The following is a 24,619-nucleotide window of genomic DNA, read 5'->3' as shown; positions in this document are numbered from 1 at the left end:
GCGTTATTCCAACCGAGAAAATAATTAAAAGGCAGAGGAATATGCATGAAACGGCACAGGCAGTTTAAAAGATACATTATCAAAAAGACTGCCGGGCCTCTGAACATACATGCAAGTTGGAAATATTCAGCCCTCACGGCAGAGCATAAGGAATAAATAAAATATTTTTTTTAAAAGAGGGGAGAAGTCTATGGAGCGAAAAATAAACAGTGTTTGTTGTTGTATGCACACTACTAGTCCCATCTCTTCGGGAGTGGTTATATCCAAAGCAGCAGCAGCAGTGGAGAAAGTAGCAGGAGGAGATGGAGGCTGCCTGCCACACCGCCACCATTAGCGCTCCCCTTTAGAGACTCCTGGTTGATCCCTTCTCTGTTGGGTGAGCCGTGCGGCGGGGACACCGAGGCGGGCTGCGCGTGCTGCTGCCGTTTGGAGCACATGTCGTACAGGTTCCCAGAGAACTGCATCTTCTTGGATTCCTGACGGAGGGACTCCCACACGGCGGCCGCTTCGTCCGGACAGCCGGCCATGGCCACGTTGGCACAGTCATGGAACTCATCCCAAGACCTGGTAGAGAGGAGGAAGAGAGAGGAAGAGAGAGAGGAGGCGTGAGGAAAACACCTAGAGATGTGACACATGGAACAACACCCAAGGCAAACTTGTAACAGATCTAAATCGATGGTAGGATTGGCCTAGACGGAAAAGTTGACGACCAGTAACCATGAGGTCGCTAGTTCGATCCCCGGCACCAGACAGGAGGGTGTTAGCTAGTAAAACTAGTAGTGGCTGGTATTACGTCTACGGTGCCCACCATTGTGTCCTTGAGCAAGGCACTTAACCCCAAAACGGCTCCAGGGGCCGTGTAATATGGCTGTCCTGCGAGAGGGGATATGCTAAAAGACAAATTTCAATGTAACCATAATACAGTAACTTAACTTAACTTAAAGTCTGATGAATAAAAAAAGTTTAAGCTGTACTATTTAAGATTTCCTATTTAAAAATTGGAGTTCACTGGCAGTTTGTCCACAAATAGCCATTCCACTTAAATTTGATTTGTTACTTCTTCTCTAAATACTATTTTGAGTCTCTACCGACAGTTCTGAAAATAACTGGTGAAGATGCAGTGATAGTGAAGCATTAGTTCTTTCGGTAACACTCTATAATAAGGGTACGTTAATGAACTGTTAGTTAATGCTTAAAATAATGAACAAAGCCTTAACTAACCTTTAATAATGGCTTAGTTAATGCTTACTAAGCATTTACTAACCATTATGCTTAGTAAACCATTATGCTTAGTAAACCATTATGCTTAGTAAACCATTATGCTTAGTAAATGAGGCATTAACTAAGCGTTAATAGCATAAACTAAGCATAAACTAACAGTTAATTAATGGACCCTTATTGTAAAGTGTTAGCGTTTTTTCACTGAGAAAATCCAATCCAATTCAATCTTCTTATTTTTTTTCCTTTGCTCCCTTGGCTTCTTTTTGCTGTTGCCAAGAGACCATCTGCTGTGGAGAGCACAGGTCACCCTGTGGGTTAGACTGAAACGTGGAACAACCTCCATTAGTTCAGGGAATGGACCGCTCCTTTTTTTGAATCTCTGCAGTGTTTCATCCAGGCTAAGTTGATTTGTTAAGGGGTAGGACTAGATACGTTTTTTTTTTTACTTCCTCCTACCCCCTTTTGAGCATGTGGAAAGTGTGTTTGTTTTTTGCTTTTGTTTTATTTATTCATCTACTACTATTTTAACTTTTTTTTTTATTGCTTCGAAATAAAGACAATCAATCAACCAATCAATCAATCAATCAATCCGCCAGAAGCAGAACATACAGAAAAAATTAAGAGACCAGTCTGGATTTTACTTACTGTACATCTTCATCTACATAACTTATTGAAAATGCTCTTAATGACAAAAAATAGCTTGGAATTTGGTAGAAATGCTGTCAGTTGTTTGTATTATAAAACCAAAATGTTCATTCTACTCAAACATATAGTAGTTAAATAGTCAAACGAGAAACACTGAACATTTGGAGTGGGCTCTTCATTTTTTCCAGAGCTGTACCATTGAAACACTTGCTTTACACCCTTGAGCGACAATAAAAGGAGAAAAAAAAATTAAAAGGATAGATTAAAGACGAGGGGCATGTAATGAAAAGGAGACTGCAGTAAGTAATGGTATATAGAGCTCTAATGGATAAACAAGATTTTATTTGCGAATATTTATCTGTGCCTGCTAAATGATTTCAATAAACTTCAAGGTCCACATCCCAAGCTATGTCTCTCTGATTGTGCGTGGATGCTCAATCGTCCTCTCCTCACAAATGGGTTGGCTAAGTTGTCCCTGAGAAAATACTGACTGAGGGTTGACTATAGCCCTCCTGTTATGTTCCGGGTCAAATTGACCCGTTTTGAAGTTTGAAGATCTAGGAAAAATAGTTAAAAGTATTTTTTCAGTATGAAACTTCTTCTGCTTGCCTTAATTAGGGTAATCAACATATAATATGAAAATAGTTCATCTCACATATTTGCAACTACCCCCTGCATGTTTATATCACATAGATACTGTTCGGGTCAATTTGACCTGGCAGTAAAACTGGAGGTGAAAGGGTGTCATAAATGTCAGACTATTTCTTTCTTTACAACTGTGAGACATATTTCACCCAAATCACACACACACACACACACACACACACACACACACACACACACACACACACACACACACACACACACACACACACACACACACACACACACACACACACACACACACACACACACACACACACACACACACACACACACACACAGGTGCAAGTGTTATGACTTTTGACAGGAACCATTATGTTCTCGCGGGAACACTCCACCCACATTCATTGGACACTCAACAGGGGAGGGGTAAAACATATAACAGATTATCTGCATGGGAGTCCTACCAACATTACAGTCCGTCAGGCAGACCTTTAGAAAATGAGTAGCAGAAGCAAAAGGATGACAGTCCAGGAGGCTCTGGAAGTCATCATTGATCATGCTAGTGAAATAGAGGAGGATGTATCTTGAGCTAAATTCTGATTCTAATGATTCTGATTTTGAACCAGATGAGGGAATTGCTATTCCTATTCCTCCAAGCAAGACATTCATGACAAACAATGGTGAAATACAGTGGTCTTCATCCCCAAATATGCGTCAGGCAAAACTGTCTGCAGAAAACATAATAAAGACAGTGCCAGGGCCCACTAGGATGGCAGTGACTCCTGTGACTGACATTAAGTCAGCTTTTGAGCTGGTCATGCCAGATTCAATACAGAAAATCCTTCTGGAAATGCTTAATGTAGAAGGGAGGCGTGTTTTAATGGGAGAAGTGGAAGGAGCAGGACAAAACACATTTAGATGCGTATTTGGGGCTCCTTATCCTGGCTGGGGTCTGTAGGTCGAATTATGAATTGACAGCCAGTCTGTGGGATGCAGAGACAGGCAGGGCTATATTTCAAGCCACAATGTCTCTTGAAACTTTTCACATTTTCTCCAGAGTAATCAGATCAGGGCTGGTATATGGGAGAGAAACAAGCTGGCAGCTGTTGGGACAGTGTGGGACAAGTGGGTAGAGCAACTTCCACTACTCTATAACCCAGGCACATCATGCATTATTCTTCTCTGGGGCTCCTCCAACAGGCTTTTCAGTGTAAACCTGCATGTTCAATGCATAGCTGGTGTTTGCATCACATGCTGCCCGGATTTTTATCCCATATTTAGCTGGTTTGGAAGGCATGTATTGCCTTAATGGGCAGCGACCTCTGAATGCCACCAGCATTTCATACACTGTGATATTAGGGCCTGGGTTATAGAGTAATGTTGGTCTTTCAAAAGTAATAAAGTGATGAAACATAAAAAAAAAAGTTTGAAAATGTATTTTTTAAATGAAAAACGAGTGAATTATCTTTATTGAACCATTACCTGTTAGAGGTAAGGAACACTAAATTGCACTAAATATTGATAGAATAGTTAGTAATGGAGTAAGTAATGACATGTTCACACTGCTTGTTAGGATTTCTTTTGGTTTAGGACATCTTTTGGATAATAAACATGCATCGGGTCAAATTGACCCTGGAACAACATTGCTGTTCCTGACAAATGAACATAACAGGAGGGATAGATGAAAGGGAGAAGGAGGGAGGGCTATTGGAAGAGACGCAAGCACATGTTGCTCTTATTCAGAATTTGCCAAGACACAACACACTTAAAGCACTTCAACGCCACAGACTACAAGGCTGCACGTAATACTGCTTTTCAACTCCCATAACAGATGAGCTATCCCCTTGTCATCAAAAACATTGTGTCTCCTCTTAACCTAAAAAAAAGCACAATCTGACATGGACTACTCTCTTTTTCTGGTTCAAAATGTGTTATTCTCTGTCCATTCTGAACAGAGGTTGGTCCAGCTAATTCTGCTAAACCACTCCTTTGACCAGCAATTGTTCAATAATAACTTTTCTTACCATACTATGGGACTAGCTATAGCTTCTCAATGCAAATACGCACAATTGTCAATATACTGACTTTTTGCCTTTTTTGGACCTGAACTGTATATTTAGCATAATTATTTTAGTAAAATACTGACGTAGCCAACTAGCATATAATCAAAAAATAATTGAGCTGGAAGCAATACAAGTCAACTGGTGACAGCATTTTAAACGGGCTCATGTTTATTTAGATAGTTCCCTCTCATAAAACCTGCTAGCGACAGTTATCAGTTTAACTGGAAAACATACCATGGCCCCAGGGTAGAATTGCAAGAAGCCTTTTTTCTATCTGCACTTATCTGAATTCAAGGGCCTACAGTATTGTTACACATATTGCTTAGAATCTTAAGTGGTAAATCTGCCCGTTACTGCAAACCGCTGGATATGCTGAGCATTTACAATGGAAGAGTATACGTCTTGTGAAAATGACCACAGAAACATTGAACCAACGAATGAGATCAGGGTTGTGTCATATAGAAATATTCACAAATATAATTCAGTAAAGAATGACATGACAAAGCTTAAACTGGATGTCTGTACATAACCTGTTCATTTTGTACAGCTGCACTGCTACCGATCTACTTTGAATTTATTCTCCGCTAGAATCGTTTTATACTTGTCAATACACATAATTATTGGTGTTTGGATCACTATAATCTGTAACCTATTTCAGTCTTTTTAGTAAGCACATTTTACCCTTCAGTGTGTGGCTCAGCAAATCATACACATGTACACAACGGTGACAAAGATCTAATGTTTTATAGTGGTGGGTCAATGGAGCAGTTTAGCCATTTTAATTCAACACAGTAGCCGATCGATCACCACAAATGAATTCGGACAAATAAGATGAATCATGATGGAATAGGACTCTCTCCTCTATTGCGGTCCCACGTTGGGAATGAGGCTTGTAGCATTACTAACCTAACTGCCCAAGTGGAGCTGTCATTTTCACCCACCCAACTGAACTCCTCAATCATAAATGTTATTAACAATTTTCTCATTTCTCTGAGGACTTTTCCTGTCTGTACTGTTTGTTGTTTTGTGTCTGATCATAAGCACAGAAATGCAAACACGCACACGCACGCACGCACGCACACACACACACACACACACACACACACTCTTACTCTTCTTGTCTTTCCTCTTTGCTCTCATTGTACAAAAATGTGTGTGTGTGTGTGTGTGTGTGTGTGTGTGTGTGTGTGTGTGTGTGTGTGTGTGTGTGTGTGTGTGTGTGTGTGTGTGTGTGTGTGTGCCCGCCAGCGTTTGGCCTGTGTCCAAAGCTTAAACACTCCAGTGGTCGGTCCGACAGCGGCTGGAGGAGGACGGCTGCTTTCCTGCTGCTGTGGGGAGGATGGTGTGCCAGCATCTGGGCTAGCGGCAGTGTACCCCAGTGTGCATGTCTGTGTGCGCTTGTGTGTGTGTGTATGCATATGTCTGAAAGACACTGACTGTATGACAAAAGAAAGTCAGCAAAAGAAAGGGATGGCTTCATGTGCAGCGGTGCAGATTTTTCGATGTATTGGTCCGAGTGTGTGTGCGTGTGTGTGTGTGTGTGTGTGTGTTGGGGCGTGTCTTAAGTCACAGGTGTTGCAGAGACAGCAAAAACGCAGTGAGGGCACTGATGGACAACCAGCTGCTTGCACAGTAATACAATCTCGTGAGAGTACAGTAGAGTAGATGTGCTCTGCAGCTTACATTCTGCTGCTGACATACGGAAACCTCTAAACCCCAGTTCTGATCTCATCTTCAGCAGTTTTTCTTTAGTTGAAATGGACACACTGCACACAGCAGTATAGTCACTTGGATGTTCACTATAGGTTTCATGGCTTCGACTGAAATCTGGGGCATTATTCAACACATTAAAGGTGAAGTAAGCGATTGATTTATGATAATATATATGTTAATTCGCTCTTTATTCATACAGTGATCACTTGTATAGTGTGCACGTTTCATAAAGCCGATCTCTCAGTCACCCGCTCTGCATGTAATCGGCAAATAACATTTTCGGGGGTCCCACTACTGATAACCAATTAGAAGAGAGAATGCTACAAACCGGCACCCGTCTGACTGCCGGTGCACGTGCAAAGCGACAGATGGGTGAATACTTCCAAATGTCTGTTTTGATGTTTTTTATCATGTTTTATCACACTTATTGATCTGAGATGATGCCAGATAACCCGCTGCTTGAAGACCGCAGTGCATTAATGTGGTGACGTGGGGACGAGGCAGGGGACTGTTAAGTGCAGTCACTGACAGGAAGTTAGCTAAAATAACCATTTCGCTTACTGAACCTTTAAGCTTAACAAAGTTGTAATAGGAAAAGGCAATAGAGTGCAAGTGTGGAGAGGGGAGAAGAGGGAGTGCAGGGAACTCAAAGGCACAGTATGTTCAACCCCTGTGACACAGTCACATCCATTGTATATTGTGGATGAGAAGAGAAGGGCAAAGTTTCTAAAGTTGGGATTATTGATAAATGCAGGATGACAGGACAGTTTTTTAAGACAGATATATTAGATATGTTTTTTTAACACAACTCGACAGTGCTATAACTGTTGGCTGTAAATCTGGTGACCCGGACAACAGCTTATGTTAGGCTTTGAAACACTCAATATTTGGCCCCCTGTCCCTGAGCAGAGCCATAGCTACTTAACTTTAAAGTGAGTTTGAGATTTTCAGATACATGCATATTCGCCCTTCTTTTGGAAAGCTACATGAGAAAATTGCCACCACTCTCATTATAAATACATAGCTGGGAACAGCAGGTGCGGCTTGGCTTAACTAAGTTTAGCATAACAAATTGGAAGCAGGTGGGAAACAGCGAGCCTGACTGCATAAAGGTGACACAATTGACCAACTCACTATTTAACAAGTTATATTAGGTTTTTTTCCATTTGTACAAAAGTGTAAAACGACGGTGTTGGTACAGAGCAGTGACAAGTCTCTACCTGGTTGCCTTGCATTTTCACAGGGACGAGGAGATTGCATGTTAATTAGTGAGCTTTTTTTTTTTTTTTTTTTTTTTTTACCTTTATTTATACAGGTAAATCCCATTGAGTCCGAAGACTCTTTTTCAAGGGAGACCTGTTCCCATTTACACGTTACCATTCACACACTGATAGCAGGCTAACTATCGACATTCACTCTTTCAGCTTTAAGCTGAAAGAAACTAGCCTGGTCCTACCAGACCATCGTACTTCATTTCATTTGTACAGAAGGTCTGGAATCGCTCAATTGACAAACGTAAACTCCCTTGAAGGCGGGTGACTGTTGAAGTTTAGAACTATTGGTTGCCAACCAATCGTATAACGTTTGGTCGGGACGTCATTTGCCGGCTTCTGACTACAACCGAAACTGGCGCACAACCTCAACATCATTGTTCTCAGCCACTCCCTCTGTTCGCTGATTGGACCGGTAAAAGAGAAAACCCGTGAACATACCACGGACCCAGACTGACTACTGAAGGGAAATGAAAATTGAGCGGAAGTGGGTAGGTGGGCGGAGCCAGGCTAGAAAATAAACTGTAAAGATCTGGACGTATTTTAGCCCCAAATTGGTTAGTCCTCCTGTCTCATTTTAGAATCCGGACCAATTTCTTCCAGATTTTTTTCTTTTCTTTGACTTGTCATTTGAGGCGAGAGCAGCCATGAGCTCCCTGCTGTCTAAAGATCCATTTTAAAATATATAAGGAGCTTGTATTTATAACACCGGAGAAGTATTTTACATAGTGTGTCTAAAACTAGTCATGAGAAAGCTGTGATATGGAACTGCACTTGGGTTCAGAACACACACTGACCAGACTGTAACTTATAAACGTTGTTCTAAATCTCACTTGACAAAACCAACCGGGGGGCTTTGCAGTGGAGTTCACTGCTAGCAACGTGTCTCAGCCGGTCAATTGAGCCGCACAGTGTTTGCAGGTTTTGACTGAAAATAATGTGTAGTGTGAGTTAACGTGATTACAAGTACAAGATTTTAATTTTTAGAAGCCAGCCTCACTCTTTTTGTTTGCCTATTTCCAGTCTTTGTTAGCAATAATTCAACACAACAACACTCATACGTATATGCTCTCATTAACTTCGCCTAAAGGAATAGTACAACGTCATTTTTTTTTTTTTAGCTTTTTGACTCAGTCTCCGGCTCAAGAAAAGGTGACAGAAACCATTCCTGTAACTTTTGTGTGCATTTTTGATATAGAAATGTGCAAAGGTCGCTCATCCAGGTTAGCTTAGCTCAAACACTGGTAGTCAAGGGGAGCAGGTCAAAAGATAAACTTAAAGCGGCAACGAGTAACATTTAAATATCTTTTAAACAGCCTCATGTTTCCTCTCATAATCATAAATTACCTTTAACAGCAAACGAGACCATCAGTGCAAAGAAAGACGTTTTTATATAGTTTTTATTACTGCATTTGATCTGGTCGTACACCCAGTCCGATTTTCGGTTCACGCGTGCATGCTCTATGGTCACATATCCGTATTGGTCACAGATTTCAGTGTGGCGCAGTTACGCGATTTGAGAAGCCTATCCCTCCAGGTGAGGGAAGGGGAGCGGGAGCCTTGTTTGAGACAGTTGTTTGTCGTCATAATGACTGATAACGGGGCTGAACCATAAAAGAAAAAAAAAAAATGCAATGAAGAAAAGCGAAAAGGGAGAGTGATAGTCGGGCGGGAGGGCGTTGCCAAGCAACGTATACACAATTTCACGCAGCGAACGTAGACTGCAGTGTTTACTCCTAAATGAATGAGCGGTAGCCTACTAAAACAAAGTTTACTTTGCCTCACCAGCATCATCAGATGACCATTATTCATCTGAAATAGTCATTATTTACAACATAAACACATTACCTCATCGTGATCCATTCTAACTAACTGCCATCTCTCGTTCATTCGCTCTGTGTGGGGACACGGACTCGTTCAGCTCCGTGAGAGGTGACAATGCATCAACTCATTGCAATCAGGTGTGTTTAGCACTTACTGGCATTAGTTGATGCTGTGTCACCCATAGACTCACGGAGCCGAAAAGAGTCCGGTGCCCTCACACTTTGCTTTCAACACACGGACACGCACCATATTGCTTCCTGATTATTTGAATCTGAACGCCCTGCACGAGCTAGAAAACAGCTTCACGACAGCTGGCGTCGTAATAATACTACCGCTTTTGTTCAAAGGTGTCGCCAACGTGCCGACTTACTCGTAGTGGCTTTAACAACATCACTAAACGCTCCTGTGTGCTTGTTGGGATGCAGTTTATTCATCATGCTATGTTGTGCTCTATATTTTTTTCATTTGACCTGCTCCCCTTGACTACCAGTGTTTGAGTGTGTGAGGCAGAGAGCTAAAAAAAAATTGTTTTGAACTATTCCTTTAAGCGAAGTTAATGAGAGCATATACAGTATATAAGAGTTGTATAGATCTTCACAGGCACCTTTGGCCAAGAAAAAGCTCTAAACTATTCCTGTAAATCCCTGGTTAACATCACTTGGGGGAATGTTTTGCCAGGACCATAACCAGTTTAGGCCTCAAACCCCAGTATGTCACATCCACAAGGTGTGTAGGCTATGCTCAGTACAAACATAATTTATTCTGCTGTGGTTTAAAGAAAGAGGAAGCATTATTGATTGACGATTAACAATGTAAATCACATCAACAGTTCCCACTTTCCTCAAATTTATCGGAAATAATTGAACACTTATTCCCTCTTTAAGAAGTGTCAAGTAATAAGCAGATGGTTGAAAAACAGGATACATGTGATTACATTTTAAACAAAATAAGATGAAAAATATGCGTGTTCTAAGTGTTTTTTTTTCACATCCTGCCTTGAGCTTTAGAAAGCATCGTGACTATTCTTTCCAAGGCTCATGTAGGCTATTAAAAGGTAAAAAAATAAAAAATAAATAAAAAACTGCAGCCTCTTCAGCTCTAGTGAGTTGCGAGAAGAAAAGAAAGAGAAAGTCTGTTGTGCTTAGGGAAGAGTTTGACAAAGCTTTTATCACCGCTCTCCAGCTGCAGTGGCCTTCATCAGGGTCAGTGGGTTGGGCGCGCTTCAGAAATATATAAAGCCTTCTTGAAGAGTAAAAAATAAAAAGTTTCTATTTTCCAACTTTTTTTACACAACTCAAACTATACATTTTGCAGCTGCAGGGTCTCAGCGGCAAAGGTTTGCGCTGTAAAATGACTATTTTGATAAAGATGTTAAAACAACCCATTTTATGTGGAATCTGTCAGCAAGCAGGGGCTATCTTTGACTGATCTATAATCGCTTATTTTTCCGAGATACTTTTTTGTAAAAAATTAACCAAAAGCAAGAACTGAACGAATCTCTTGCTTCTTGGCCCCTTCCAAGTAATTTATAAAATCTTCCACACGATAACCAGACAAAGATGATGAACTAAGGGGAATATTGTGGCGTCTTTGTTGTGGGCAGCAGCTGAAATCCTAAATGCTGCATCCTAAATGAGGCACTGCAAAGAGATCCAATGGAAGCATGAATGGCCTTCTGATGATCTGCTGGGGATAATACGATGAAGGCCAATCAAAACTACTGCAGTGAATGAATACTGAGGGGAAGGATAGGCCAGAACCCCAAATTATTAGTGGCAATGAACCACTCAGTAGTTGGTGTATGTTGTATGTTTTTCTCATATGATGTGGCTCTAAAAGTACGGTGACAGTCAGTCGTAGTGTTTTCCTGAACCTCATAAAATAGTCTGAGAGATTTGTCCACCTGTCCCGATCAACAGGTGCTGCTGAACCGAGGGGGAGGAATATTCATAAAACACTAAAAACAGTCACATATGGATCACCACACTCGGCAACTGTTGCTGCTTTTTTACTACTAGTAGTCACTTCCAACGAGTCACGATGCCAGCGGTATAATTGACAGGTGCAGTGCCTGTTAAAGAGAGTTTTCACCTGCTTGAGCTATCGGCAGTCGTGCAAAGAGTAATGGAAAACCATGGAAAACCGTGTAAGGAAAACCATAATCCAAACAAGAGTAGAGATATACCGTACTAGAAGAATGACTTTGTTACTAGTATTCTACGTGCAGTATATTACAAGACCACTTGAGTAAAAGTACAAATGTATCTGATTCTAAAAGTATTTAAGTATCAATAGCAAAAGTAGTCATATGTAATGTATAATGCTCAGAGATGCACTGGAGAGTGCTTAAGAGTGGAGAACGCATTTAGGTCCTCTATATCAGTGAAAAGTGAAAATACAACTGTAAAAAATGCTCTGGTACAAGTAAAAGTACTGCATTTATGTTAGTTACCTAAGTTGAAGTATGTAAGTAGCCTATAGGCAGGGGAATGTAATTCAAGTATTAAAAGCTGACATGTTTGGCATATTTGCATTAGAAATGAGTATCGTTAAAATATATACGTTTTTGTCAGTGTTGGTTATGTAGCCTTCAATATTCTAGTCTGGTCCTACCAGACCATAAGACTTAATTTAATTTTTACAGAAGGTCTGGAATTGCTCAGTTGACAAACGTTAACTCACTTGAAAGCGGGTGTCTGTTGAAGTTTAAAACTATTGGATCTGCCCAGTGCCACTCTGGATCTGCCAACCAATCGCATAATGTTTGGTCGTGACATATGTCATGCGCCGGCTTCTGAGCCACTCCCTCTGTTCGCTGATTGGACTGTCAGAAATCTGTCCGGAGAAAAAACGTAAGAATATACCGCAGGCCCAGACTGACTACTGAAGGGAAATGAAAAGCCAAAGTATGTAGGCGGGCACTGCAAGGTTAACGAAATTCTATAAACTCTTCATATGTTATGTAGGTGACTAAAGTTATCATATATACACAGTGGAGTAAAAAGTAGAATACAGTATATCCCACTGAATTGTAGTGGAGAAGCTGAAAAACTTGAACTTCAGTAAAGTAACTGAGTAAGTGTAGGCTACTTAGTTACATTACACCACTGGCGATCGGATCCCCTCCAGCTTTTCCATGCGACTCCAAACAAATGCCACACAATGCTTAAGGTAAGAAGGCTAGAAGTTTTCTCTGTTAAATAATTAAATTGGAGATAAAGTGGATTTTTTGACAGATTTGGAACCAACTTGGACAAGTCTTTAATCCCTCTTTGCGGTGATTTGCTATTTGGGTTAAGCTTGTGATATTAAGAATCAACACTCTCATAGTTTTTCCTCATTTTAGCACTGCATGATGTTTAATCCACATGGCAGATCTGGATTTATTATGATGAGTCCTGCGCTTTCAGACACTTTGTTTGTCATCACAGTAGCTAATTGGCCCTGCCTCTTGGTTTTTCTTCAAATATCAGGCCGAGCTAATAAAGGGTCTACACACTGGACTTAATCAAATAGAGTGTATGTGGGAGTGTGTTCAACAGCGCGTGGTTAAGAAGCTCAGCCCCGCTTATTAGGATCTATGTCTCAAATCGGCCCTCAAACTCAAATCGGGTGAACGATCATGTTAAATAGAAAGTGTTTTTTACTTTTAACCCGTTAAACACTTTCTCTTAAAGGAGACATGTCCTCCCATGGAGAGCAGTCCTTTCATCAAGTTGTCAAGTCTAAACCATTGTAGAAGTGATGCACCCATCATCACCACTCTCAGAAAGTATTAACCAGAGAAACCAAAAGTATATTTTAGAAATGAATTGCGTTTTGTACTCTCATCTATTTACTCCTTTTCACTTTCCCCAAGTCCAAGAGCCCCCCAAACACTGTCAGGAATGCAGTTCCACGGGGAATTTTAAGTATATATTATTTATCATTTTGACAAAATATATTTTTATAAACCAACTCAAATCAATTCATAATATACCCATCAGTTTCCAACCCAACCAACCAATGCATTCTTCTTATCTATGAAAGAATATAAATAATAACGGCTCATTTCTGATATTGAAAATTGTACCCAGGCATTCATAAACTACGCCTAGAAACCCTTTCTAACTTTTCCTTTATGTAAAGTGGTGCCGTTTCACCCGATGCTCCTGTATTCTTTTGAACGCTTCAGCAAAAGGTTACTGTTTATTTCCATTGTGCCTAAGCCCCTCGGTATCGTCAGCCCCAAACATTTCCTTTTTCTTTTACCTTTCCCTCTCTGGATCCAAGGGTATGATTGAAACCGCATAAGGCCTATTGTGAATATGAGGAATAAAAGCAGCACTTCACTCCTGGGAGAGTTCTGACAATGGATGCAGCCTTGGCCTAGATGCAAATCAGACCCTCTTATTCAGGCTACACTGTGGCATGTGTGTGTGTGTGTGTGTGTGTGTGTGTGTGTGTGTGTGTGTGTGTCTTTGTTTTTGTGTGTGTGTGTGTGTGTGTGTGTGTGTGTGTGTGTTTGTTTTTGTGTGTGTGCGTGTGTGTGTGTGTGTGCGTGTACATGTGTGTGTGTGTGCACGTGCTGGAGGATTTTCAGAGGTGAGCGTGGTGCTAGTGTGGAACTCTCAAAACTGCTCCTCTCAAAACTAGCTCCTCATTAGGTGTCTCTGATAGAATCACTAAAACCATGTTCCTGAGTGGAGAGATGGAGGAAGACAAGAAACGAGGGAGGAGGGAAAAAGAGAACGAAAAATAAAGGGAGAAGAAGTGAGGAGTGAGGTGAGGACAGTGAAAGCGTAGATTGGGTTGAAGTATTCGCGCGTGTGTGTGTGTGTGTGTGTGTGTGTGTGAGAGAGCGAGAGAGAATGAGAGCGAGGGCTCTTCTGTCCCCAGAATTAGGCAACGCTCACACTAAGGTGGCATGGGTTGCAGGATTAGTAGTTTAATTGGTACCTCAAGGAATAGAAGAGACTTAACAACAGTGGAGTGGTACCAGGGGTGGGCTGCAGGGCCATGGTGACGCACACACACACACACACACACACACACACACACACACACACACACACACACACACACACACACACACACACACACACACAAACAATAACCTTACTTTAATCAAAACTCTAGTTCAAATATGAGGCTGATGGCAATGACATTACATTAGTTTTGGAAAAATCTAAATCTGCCTACATGGAAAGCTGTGGATCACATAGCTATTATAATTTAGCCTGTCAAATTGTCTGGCAATCCATAAATGTACGCTAAAATCCAAACTTTTCAATTTCATGGTTCATGTTGGTGCTAGAGGAGGGGGACCACCTAAAATCATTAAGACTTATCCATGGAGAGCAATTGATGTCTTCCTAAATTTCACGCCAAACGGTCCAGTCGGTAGCAAGATATCTGACAACCGACATGCAGTATAATGAAATCTACCACAATGCATCCAGTAGTCCGTGAGATATTTCAGTCTGGTGGACCCAACAGATCTACACTGCCATCCCAGGGGGGATCTAGCCGTCTAGCGTGGTTCACAAAGGTTGGTTGAGATTAAGTGAAAGAGAAAGGAACCATAACGTGAAAAAAGGCGTGCGGGGGGGGGGGGGGGGTGGTGGGGGGGGCCAGGATATCAATGAGATGACTGATAATGCAATGAGAGGGGCTGGCACATACACACATCCCTCAGAGGGGGATAGATTTTTACAATAACTCAATTGGGGCTTCCTCCAAGGACCATAATGTCACTGCTTTTGTAGATCCCAAATGAAACTTGTCTTGCACAAATGAAAAAAAATTCCTCCCCGGGTTCCCTCGAGTCACTTCCACTGAGTCACACATGGTGAGCAGAGCAACAACACCTGTCCCTGAACCAGCTAATGACTGCATAAGCTGAATTATCTAGGGCAAGGATGCTCCGTCATCATGCTCTTTAGTTTAGCAAAAAGCCTCATTCATAATGTAGTAAGAAATGAGTGCCGCTCACAGTTTCCTGCATTAACTTCTTGTCGCCCTGTCGGCTCTGCGGTTACAGCAACACTATTTGAGTGTCATCCCTACTTTGACCTCTGTGGTTGACCTCTATACTGTTCACACTGTGTGTGTGTGTGTGTGTGTGTGTGTGTGTGTGTGTGTGTGTGTGTGTGTGTGTGTGTGTGTGTGTGTGCTGTCTGCTGCGATGGGTTCAATATAATTTTGGTTGTCGATATTTCACCGGACCTGACATCCTATTCTAGAACCCTTCACACATTCATGGCTCCCCTATACCCTGGTCCACAGGATAGGACTTCTCTGGAAGATGGATGACAAGAGGTATGTATAAATAGAGTGGTGAGGGGCTGATGACAGAGAGAAAGAGAGAGAGGGGGATGATGGATAGACACAGGATGTAGATGGAAATGAAGTGGTGAAAGAGAGGAGAGGAGGGGGGGTAAAAGAGATGTTCTGCATCTTTAATAAGTGTCATCAGGCCTCCAGCTCAAACAATGAGAAGCTAAACAGAGAGCTGTAGGAGGAAGATTTAGAGAAAATAAGTGCCGTTAAGGAGCAATCGTTTTAAAGTTAAAATCAAATGTGAAAGAGAATTTGTATTATTGCCTTAATTGCCTATAAGATGATCAGAGCTCAAGATAGGACGTCAAACAGGTCATAAATCTATATTTACTATCTATTTTATATTGCTGGGAAAACAAGTTTTTCATCAAAACCATATTATTCAAGTTTCTCGCGGAAAATTAAACAATTTTTTTTGTGTTACATTTGAACACATCATGATGACCTTTTATAGACATTTGCCTAATATTACCGAGCCGACCTGAACACAACATATTTGACACCGTTAGCAACTTTTTTGTAAGCAAATTAGCTCTATAACGTGGATTTGAAAACTGGATCACTATTTTTAACTGACGGGACTTTCTCCACCGTCAGGTTGTGTGATTACTTGCGCTCCTATCTCCTCACAAAGCGCGGAGAACAATCGCGCTTTCATTGGTCGGGTTTTGATGAAATTGAGCACACTCACAACCTCTGTCAAAACTTTGTTTAGTTCGTGGATGAGCTGCCTTGACGCTAGCGGAGCTTCCCGGTGAATGACACAGTGTGCCCATTGCGCATCTGGCGCCACACTGTTTATTAGTGATAGCACCTGGCCCGTGCGCTGAGCCGATGATTTCGGCTTCTGCTCTATCCACGTTAACATGTTTTTTATGTGTTAATTGAAGAAGGGGAATATCAGGGGCTCTCCTCCAATCCTCCAACTCACGCTGGGAAACGATTACATTTTTTTTTTATTAAAATATTTCTAAAAACTATTCGCCACGGATGTGGACACATATTCCTCCCGTTCGTTGCGCCCCACCTGTCAAGTTTCTATTCCCCACCGGTGGGGCGCGCCCCACACTTTGAGAACCACTGCCATAATCAGTGAATATCTCCTCATGATCCGCTCCCTGGCCGTACTGTGTGTGCATAGAAAAAATATATCCAGGGGTAAACACAGCTTAGGAAACATGTTGGCCCACTTTGTCCTTTCTTTACATACCAGTTTAGGCTGTGTTTTGACACCAGATTTACTGTACTGTGTTTGTTTTTGAGAATATAAACCAAGTTCTTGTATATTTCCTTCTACCCTCTAACCCAGATGCACTGCACCTACCGAAATTTGGCATTTTACGTGAATCGGTACTGAGTAGTGCCGCTGTTATTTTGTCAGTATCCTTACCACCTTACCATTTAGTATATAGTTCGATACCCAACCCTAGAGATCATTGCATCCATTGTGTTTGGTTGAGACTTACAGTATATATTTGACTTGTTTGGTCAAAATTGTAATTACCAAAGACATTACCAGAGATTTGAATGTTATTTATTATTCTGCACTCCTTGCGTTAGTGTTCGCCTGTGGGCTTGAATATTTGGTTTACTGGTCATTTGATTAGTACACCATCTGTGTGAGTGGGCACTAAAGATAGCTTTTCACAATTCAGCAATGTAGGGAAATATGTTATTTTTATTTCTTTTTTGCAGAGAATTAGTGTGTATGCTGAATGTGAACAGATTTACCCTGTGACCGGGAACTTCCTGGAGTACACTGGTTTCCAAGCAACTGGCCCAGACCAGTATTTAGTCCAGCACATAACCCACCTGATAAAATGCTCTTTTCTTGTTTGTAGTAATCAATTAAGGAGGAAGTCATTCAGGATTATGCACACTTATTCATTTTGAAGGTGCTACGGTAAATTGAGGAAAACTCCAACACTCGACTGACCAATGTTGTAACGTTGTCCCTCGCTCATTACTGTAAAGCAGGGACAGACTTTTGCATTCAAAGTACAGGCCGTGCTTCGCTATGGTTGACACATTGGTTGGCACATGAATGTCAAGAGATTGTGTTTATTAGGGAGCTTTACAGGCGCTTTTCAAGAATTCCAGCCTTTATGCCAAGCTAAGCTAACTGTCTGCTGCAGTGGCTTTAAAATAGGCGTACAGACATGAATCAAAGCATAAAACTCTCAGCAAGAATTGTGTTCATCTCCTTTAAATTTCAACAGCCTCACATGTAGTTAGTATCTAGCTTGGGGACAGATACCTTAGCTCAGTCCCATCTATGATTTGAGCCCAATTAGAACCATGAAGGAGAAGCAGCCAACACTAGAAGAGCTGCAGACGCCTCAGCGGGTCTAATGGGAATGTGTGCTAACATGTGTTAACTTACATGTGTGTTAACTGCAAGCTAGACCAACTAAAAGCTAGTTTCCCCATTCCAAGTAGAATACACACTTAAAGAGCACCTTTAATGCTATTTGTGTGGTTCAAACTGGCATTGCAGTTTAGCCTCTCTGCGAAAACATTCTGTTAAGAGCCTAAATACAACTCTCTTTGAGACCCCCCCAACTGCTCTCTGTCCCCATCTGCTCTCTGCCTGGAATCTGGCCAATCAGAGCAAGCCCTGCTCTGATTGGCCAGGTTCACTCACAGCAACAGGCGCCTACCCCTAGCTTCATCGTTACACTGAGCGGACTGCAGTGTTAGCGCGGCCATGTCCCGCTCGTCAATGTAGATTTTGGTCGCAGCAGCCAATCAAATCAGAAGGAGGCGGTTTTAATCGGGGATTACTTCATGCCCGTCCACACTGCAGCCTTCAGTATGCACACATATGCGCACGACAGCATGATATAATAATTATAACTTCTACACAATTGGTCCAAAAAACTTCCAAACCTCAAGGATGCACACCCTCGTGCTGTGCCCAAGCCACATCCAAAAGTTCAGGCCGATCTGACTAACAGTCAGAGTGATATGCGAGCCACAGACAGACAGACGTTTCTTTCTTTATAAGCCCCTTTTACACAGAGATTGCGGCATATTGACGGAACACGCCAATGCCGGCTTTGCTTGCTTCTGTGTTATTTACACAGAACCAAGCAACGCCGGCCTGCTGGCGCATCAAGTTGCCATTTTACACAGCGTTCCAGAATGAAAGAGGGGTGCTTGTAAGCAGTGTCAGGTGTGACGTAAACATTTAGCGCCGCACCGGTCAGGTGCTTTACAACAACAACACTGGCCGGTGAATTGAGAGCAGAAGTGCTGGGGCTTGCAGTAAGAGGGCCGTATTTTACTGTCCCCGTGATGTGCCGGTTGATCTCGCTACGCGTAGAGTCCAACATCACTGGGACTGTTAACCAAACAAAATCACTCCGCTCACTGCTTCACCTGTGTGTCTGTGTGTGTGTGTGTTTGTGTGACAGCCAGTCTCTTTGTGAGTGCAGCGCTCTGCCATTCAGACATACACATACACAGTGTGTTAAGTCACGTTACTGTAGACAGAAATAAAGTGTGGATATACGCTCAGGCTTATGGATGATAATAGCGGCGGCGATCCGGTTGTAGCCTAGCTTAGTCTAGCAATAGTTTTCCCACTTCATTGTACAACTTTCCCTGGGCAGAGATACACTCATAAACTCTGGAAAATGTAGCGTGGGGGTTTGGATTGAGCAGCGGACCTTATGACCAGCTAGATTATACGCCGTTCCTTTTATTTGGTGATTTTTACGGGACATCAGGCCGCCGTGGTTAATGTTAAACACACTTCCTTCAACTGCTACCATGGTCGCATGTTTAGAATGTAGGCTATGGAACGTCAAACACCCCCCTGTTCCGCAACGACAAGCTGTAGCATTTACAGTTTTTCTCAGTTGCTTTGGTGCTTTTCTCAGATCAGAATGAAAATTCTCATAACTATTAGTTCAACCTCCGCAACATTGAGCTCATCATAGTAGCAATTTCTCCTTCCTCTGAACAAATTGCAAATGCTTTTGGACATGTATCAGTTGCTTTTATACAATTCTCTGCTGTTTTATAACATTGTCATTTGCTTATGTCATGTCAGTCAAAATGAACTATACTTATGGATGCTGAATAGTCGTTCCCAATAAAACTAATAATCTTCATTTCATTGCTTGAGTCATTATATACAAAATTGTTGAACTAGTTATCAAATTCTGTCAAGCAAATTGTATACCTTTTCTTTATCATAGATACTTTCCTTGCTGCATTGCAAGGGATAATATCCGTTGTGATGTAGATGAAAATATGTGGCCAGACAGACAGGAACGTCTGGATGTGCCAGAATGATTTACCTATATATGTTCAGTTACAATATGTGCTGTTATATTGTTCACATTTGTGCACAGCTCTACCAAAAGGGTGTTTTTTTACGTTTGTTCTAAATAAGTGACTGAAGTGTATTTTTCTTTTGCACAATGCTGTAGAATTGCAAAGAGCATATACAGTAAAAATGTGAAACACACGTATTCAGTGTCTTGTACTCACTTACTCCCCTAACTACAGCAATGTGTAACTTTACTGTAGTTTTCAAATGGCTGTACAAGTAGTGTATAGTGCTGTCTTGAGCATTTTCAGGTAGTGTCACCGAGTTCTGACCTTTTTTTTGCATTGGAAAACACTGAGAGAATAAACTGTCATAGTGAAAACATGACAAAGCCATTTGACTATCTTGTTCATAAACGATGGTGTCAAGACTTCTCATTTTGATGACACTGGTAGTTTCATTGACATTGTGGTAGATTTGAATGGTATTCATCAAGAGTGCTGAGCAGATAGACTCTAAAGGTTAACGTACTTGCTTTTGAGGAATAGACTATCCATTTTGAGCAAGTGACGTACTTTTGCAGGTTATTCACTAGCTTTTGCAGTTTGCACTAATTGTTTTGAGAAATGCACTAACTGCTGTGCAAATGTTAATAGTGATGTGAGAAAAGCACCAAAGCGACTGAGAAAAACTGTAAACAGAGAGGCAGAACTGATTGTGTCGGCAATCTTACTACCCCCCGAGGTAGTAAAATTCCCGGAACAATCTGTTGCGCCTCTCGTTCCCCGTTCCGCAACGGTCGCATTTATACAGCAGGGCGGAGGGCCGAAAGGCCGGCATATTCCCGGGTTTCACTGGCTGTGTAATAGGGGCTATAGATAGATAGATAGATAGATAGATAGATAGATAGATAGATAGATAGATAGATAGATAGATAGATAGATAGATAGATAGATAGATAGATAGATAGATAGATAGATAGATAGATAGATAGATAGATAGATAGATAGATAGATAGATAGATAGATAGATAGATAGATAGATAGATAGATAGATAGATAGATAGATAGATAGATAGATAGATAGATAGATAGATAGATAGATAGATAGATAGATAGATAGATAGATAGATAGATAGATAGATAGATAGAATAATGTAGCATTTTTTATCATCAGTGTCAAATCAACTCTGATACCTTTGTACAAAACAAATGATACACTGGATAAACATGTTGGAAGTGATTTTTCCTTCAACTGCAACTGACACCTGGCAGCATTGTGGCAATCTGGCAGGCAGTGCAATAAAGATGGTGTGTGTGTGTGTGTGTGTGTGTGTGTGTGTGTGTGTGTGTGTGTGTGTGTGTGTGTGTGTGTGTGTGTGTGTGTGTGTGTGTGTGTGTGTGTGTGTGTGTGTGTGTGTGTGTGTGTGTGTGTGTGTGTGTGTGTGTGCTTGTCAAAGACACTTTTAATGAGGGCAATATGTTCAATGATAATTTAGTTTGACAACAATGGAGGAGGATTAAATCAAAGGAATATCAACAGTTGTGATGTTAGTTCGGTGCGTCAGAATCTTTAATATCATGCTGTCGATAACGCAGAACTCAGAGCAGAACAAATCTACAGACTGCAGCTCTCTCTTTTCTAACATACAGGGAGATAAACAGTTTTCTCTTATTTATGTAGTTAATAATACTGAAGAGTCTCATTTAAAATGGCCACGATTGAACACATGTTATAAAAAGCTCAAGTACATTCTAGAACCCCTGATCCTCCTTTACAGCCGTGGAACTGTAGTGCAATTTACTATGTGTCTAATGTTAAAGTCATTATTTGCTATTGTACACACACGGCTATTTCAGTAAATAGCACTCTTAACTGCACGTGAAGAGGACCAAGACCTTGATCTATTTTGTACAGATGTGCGTCCTGGGTGTGCCCAGTTGCTATCAGATAGCAGAGTGACTTTGTTGAATAGTAAAATACTTGTCTAAACTTTTTTTCTTTCCAGAGCTCTGCATACTGCATGCATGCGTGCTTCTTTCCCCCCCAGGCAGCTTCCGTCTTTGTTTTGTAAACCCTATCTCACCCCCGACCAAGTAGCCTCATGAGTTCTCACTGACACATGCCCTGACTGCCATGCTTGGTTTAGAAATGCAAGACATTTGAATACACACACGCACACACACACACACACACACACACACACACACACACACACACACACACACGCACACACACACACACACACACACACACACACACACTCTGACCTGCAGATGGAGTGTATCTCGTGTGTGTCTTCGTCCTTGTGGGCGCTGTCCGTCAGACTGTCTCCCAGAGCCATGAGACACTGAGCGAAGCCCTTATAGATGGAGTGACACCTTCGGGCTGACGCCGCAGCAGCAGGGCCCGGGCTCAGAACTGGAAAAAAAAACACAAAGAAAATAAAAACACAGAGAAAAGATGAATTGAAAGTTAAAGTTGCTGCATAATCAGAAACCTGGGAAATCCATCACAGCAGGGAATATCAATGCAGCGGAGAACAGTACATGCATTTCTGTTTCTTTCTTTGTTAATGGGTAACGACACTGCTTTCTGCGAAGCTCTTTGTTTTGATGATTGACTGAGTGGTTGAGATTGATCCATCATACAAGCAGAGCTATACCCCTGGCAGCCGTGGGTCCTTCTTAACTGTAAATCCTGTCCCGTCTCATTCATTACACTGCTGATAGATGGCTCACATCAAAACATAAGACTAGACACAGAGGCCCATGTCCCAACACATATTTAACCTCAGCATCAACACAGGGCAATCATGTACGAGTGCAGCCAATACCTGACCACCTCAACTTGCTAAAGCTATATCTGATGGGTCCATTGTTTCAAGTGACATTGAGCAACTTTCAGTTTTTTGTTGATTCTAGCGGCCCCCAAAGGACAAAAGCGGTAGTTTTTTTTTTACGACACCAGCATCAGCAATCCTTAGTACATTTGCTAGTGCGTTAAAAGTTTCTCGTAGTCACTGTAATAAAGAAATATTGATTATATCAGCCTCTATAATCTACATGCAAATACAACCAAAAACCCTAATGTTTGAGAACAGGATCCAACCCGGGGCCTATCCAAAAACTTTTTTTTGCATAGGAAATTTCCTTTCCTATCGAGATGAACCGGAAGTGCTCGGCAGATAGGTGATCCGAATTCTCCAAATGCTTAGGAAAGGCATAGGAAAGGAGCCTCGATTCATCCTTTAACCCTCCTTTAGCATAGGTTACTCCTGACCAACCTATGCTAAAGGAAAGGAGATAGTGGTATCCCATAATCCTTTACGGCGGCAAGATTTAAAGCAACAAGCCACCGCCGGAGTTTACCGACTCTACACGAATACGAACGAGAGGTAAAACAGAAGAGAGGAGAGGAGAAGAGAGGAAGATTTAACTCGGCTAAAACAAAATACCCCCTCCCCCCCACACACACACACACACAGGCTAAAGATAATAAAGAACTCATAAAAGACCAACATCATAATAGTTATTTTCGTAGCACATAATTTACACCATAAGAAAATAAAATACCAACTTCACATTTAATGAAGTTACTGGGGGCAGTTCATTTCAACATCAACACAAGTCTAGCCTCTTTTTATTCCACATGTGAATTTGGATATATGGGAGTGATTCTCACTCTGTTGGCGACAACCTGATTAAAATCAATATGAAAAGAACGCATGGATCAAACGAGCGCTTGTTGTGGTCAATTTTCGGAGAATAGGCTATAGTGTAGTTTCACGCTAGAGTGACTCACGTCAGCAATACTCGCCGTCGCGCAATGACGTTGGTTAGGAAAAGTGGAGTCGAATTCATTTGAAACAGCGCTGTCCTTTCCTATGTTCGATAGGAAGCACCTTTCATCTCTCCTTAACCCCGATGACGTTTAGGGGTTAAGGCATAGGAAAGGAGGCTTATAGGTTAGGAGATTGGACTTTTCGGATAGGCCCCAGGTGTACAGTATTAAATCTTTCAGGTGTCAGGAAGTCCAGGTATAGCAACTTGTCAATTGTCAGTGTAGCATGTCACGACACTTGCTTTCACTTGCTTGTATGTTTTCAGTACAGTATGACGTGTGACCATCTGCAGAAAGAGGATTAACATTTTTTTACTTTTGGAAATGCATTTTAACGGCGGGTGTCTGAAAGGAATGGAGGTAACATACACTTGTGCTTTTACGTAGATGCTTTATATTCTCTATAGTGTTATTTTTTTTTATGTGTCACGTGAACCCAAAAGATGAGCACCATTTGAGGCCCATTCAGGAAACCACTTCTTGCTTGTGTGTTTATGAAAATTTGGAGAAAGCCCCCATCGAAGCTTTTCACTGTCAAGCACTACTCACGCACGCACGCACGCACGCACGCGCGCACACACACACACACACACACACACACACACCCCTGAGAACCCAGTCACTCCAGTCATTTACATTGTACACAAAGCTATTCACATCATCTCACCAAAGCCCAAAGCTGTTTGTTGAGTCAGACGTGAGGAGGAGAACAATTCTTCTATATGTGTTTTATGCACATTGAAATAATCACTGATAATCATTCAATCATTTTTGGTGTGGTTCCAGCATTTACAAAAGGATTGAAGGATTGACAGTGAAACCAAGCAGCTGTC

General features: G+C 41.6%; 1 protein-coding gene across 1 annotated transcript in view; it reads right to left on the bottom strand.

Annotated features, from left to right (window-relative positions):
- Positions 1 to 257: 257 nt before the first annotated feature.
- Positions 258 to 24,619, bottom strand: part of nrn1la (neuritin 1-like a) — a gene marked incomplete at its 3' end in the record, with an annotated part of 70,938 nt that continues 46,576 nt past the window's right edge. The window contains exons 2-3 of the mRNA XM_080028259.1: positions 22,214 to 22,364; positions 258 to 564 (exon numbers count right to left, since the gene is read on the bottom strand). Of these exons, the coding sequence (XP_079884385.1) occupies positions 258 to 564; positions 22,214 to 22,364 (458 nt within the window). The remainder of the gene's footprint in view (positions 565 to 22,213; positions 22,365 to 24,619) is intronic.

The sequence above is a fragment of the Ammodytes marinus genome, assembly GCF_949987685.1.
Source record: "Ammodytes marinus genome assembly, chromosome: 5".
Classification (NCBI taxonomy): Eukaryota; Metazoa; Chordata; class Actinopteri; order Uranoscopiformes; family Ammodytidae; genus Ammodytes; species Ammodytes marinus.
This window is presented reverse-complemented; position numbering and strand designations above follow the sequence as displayed.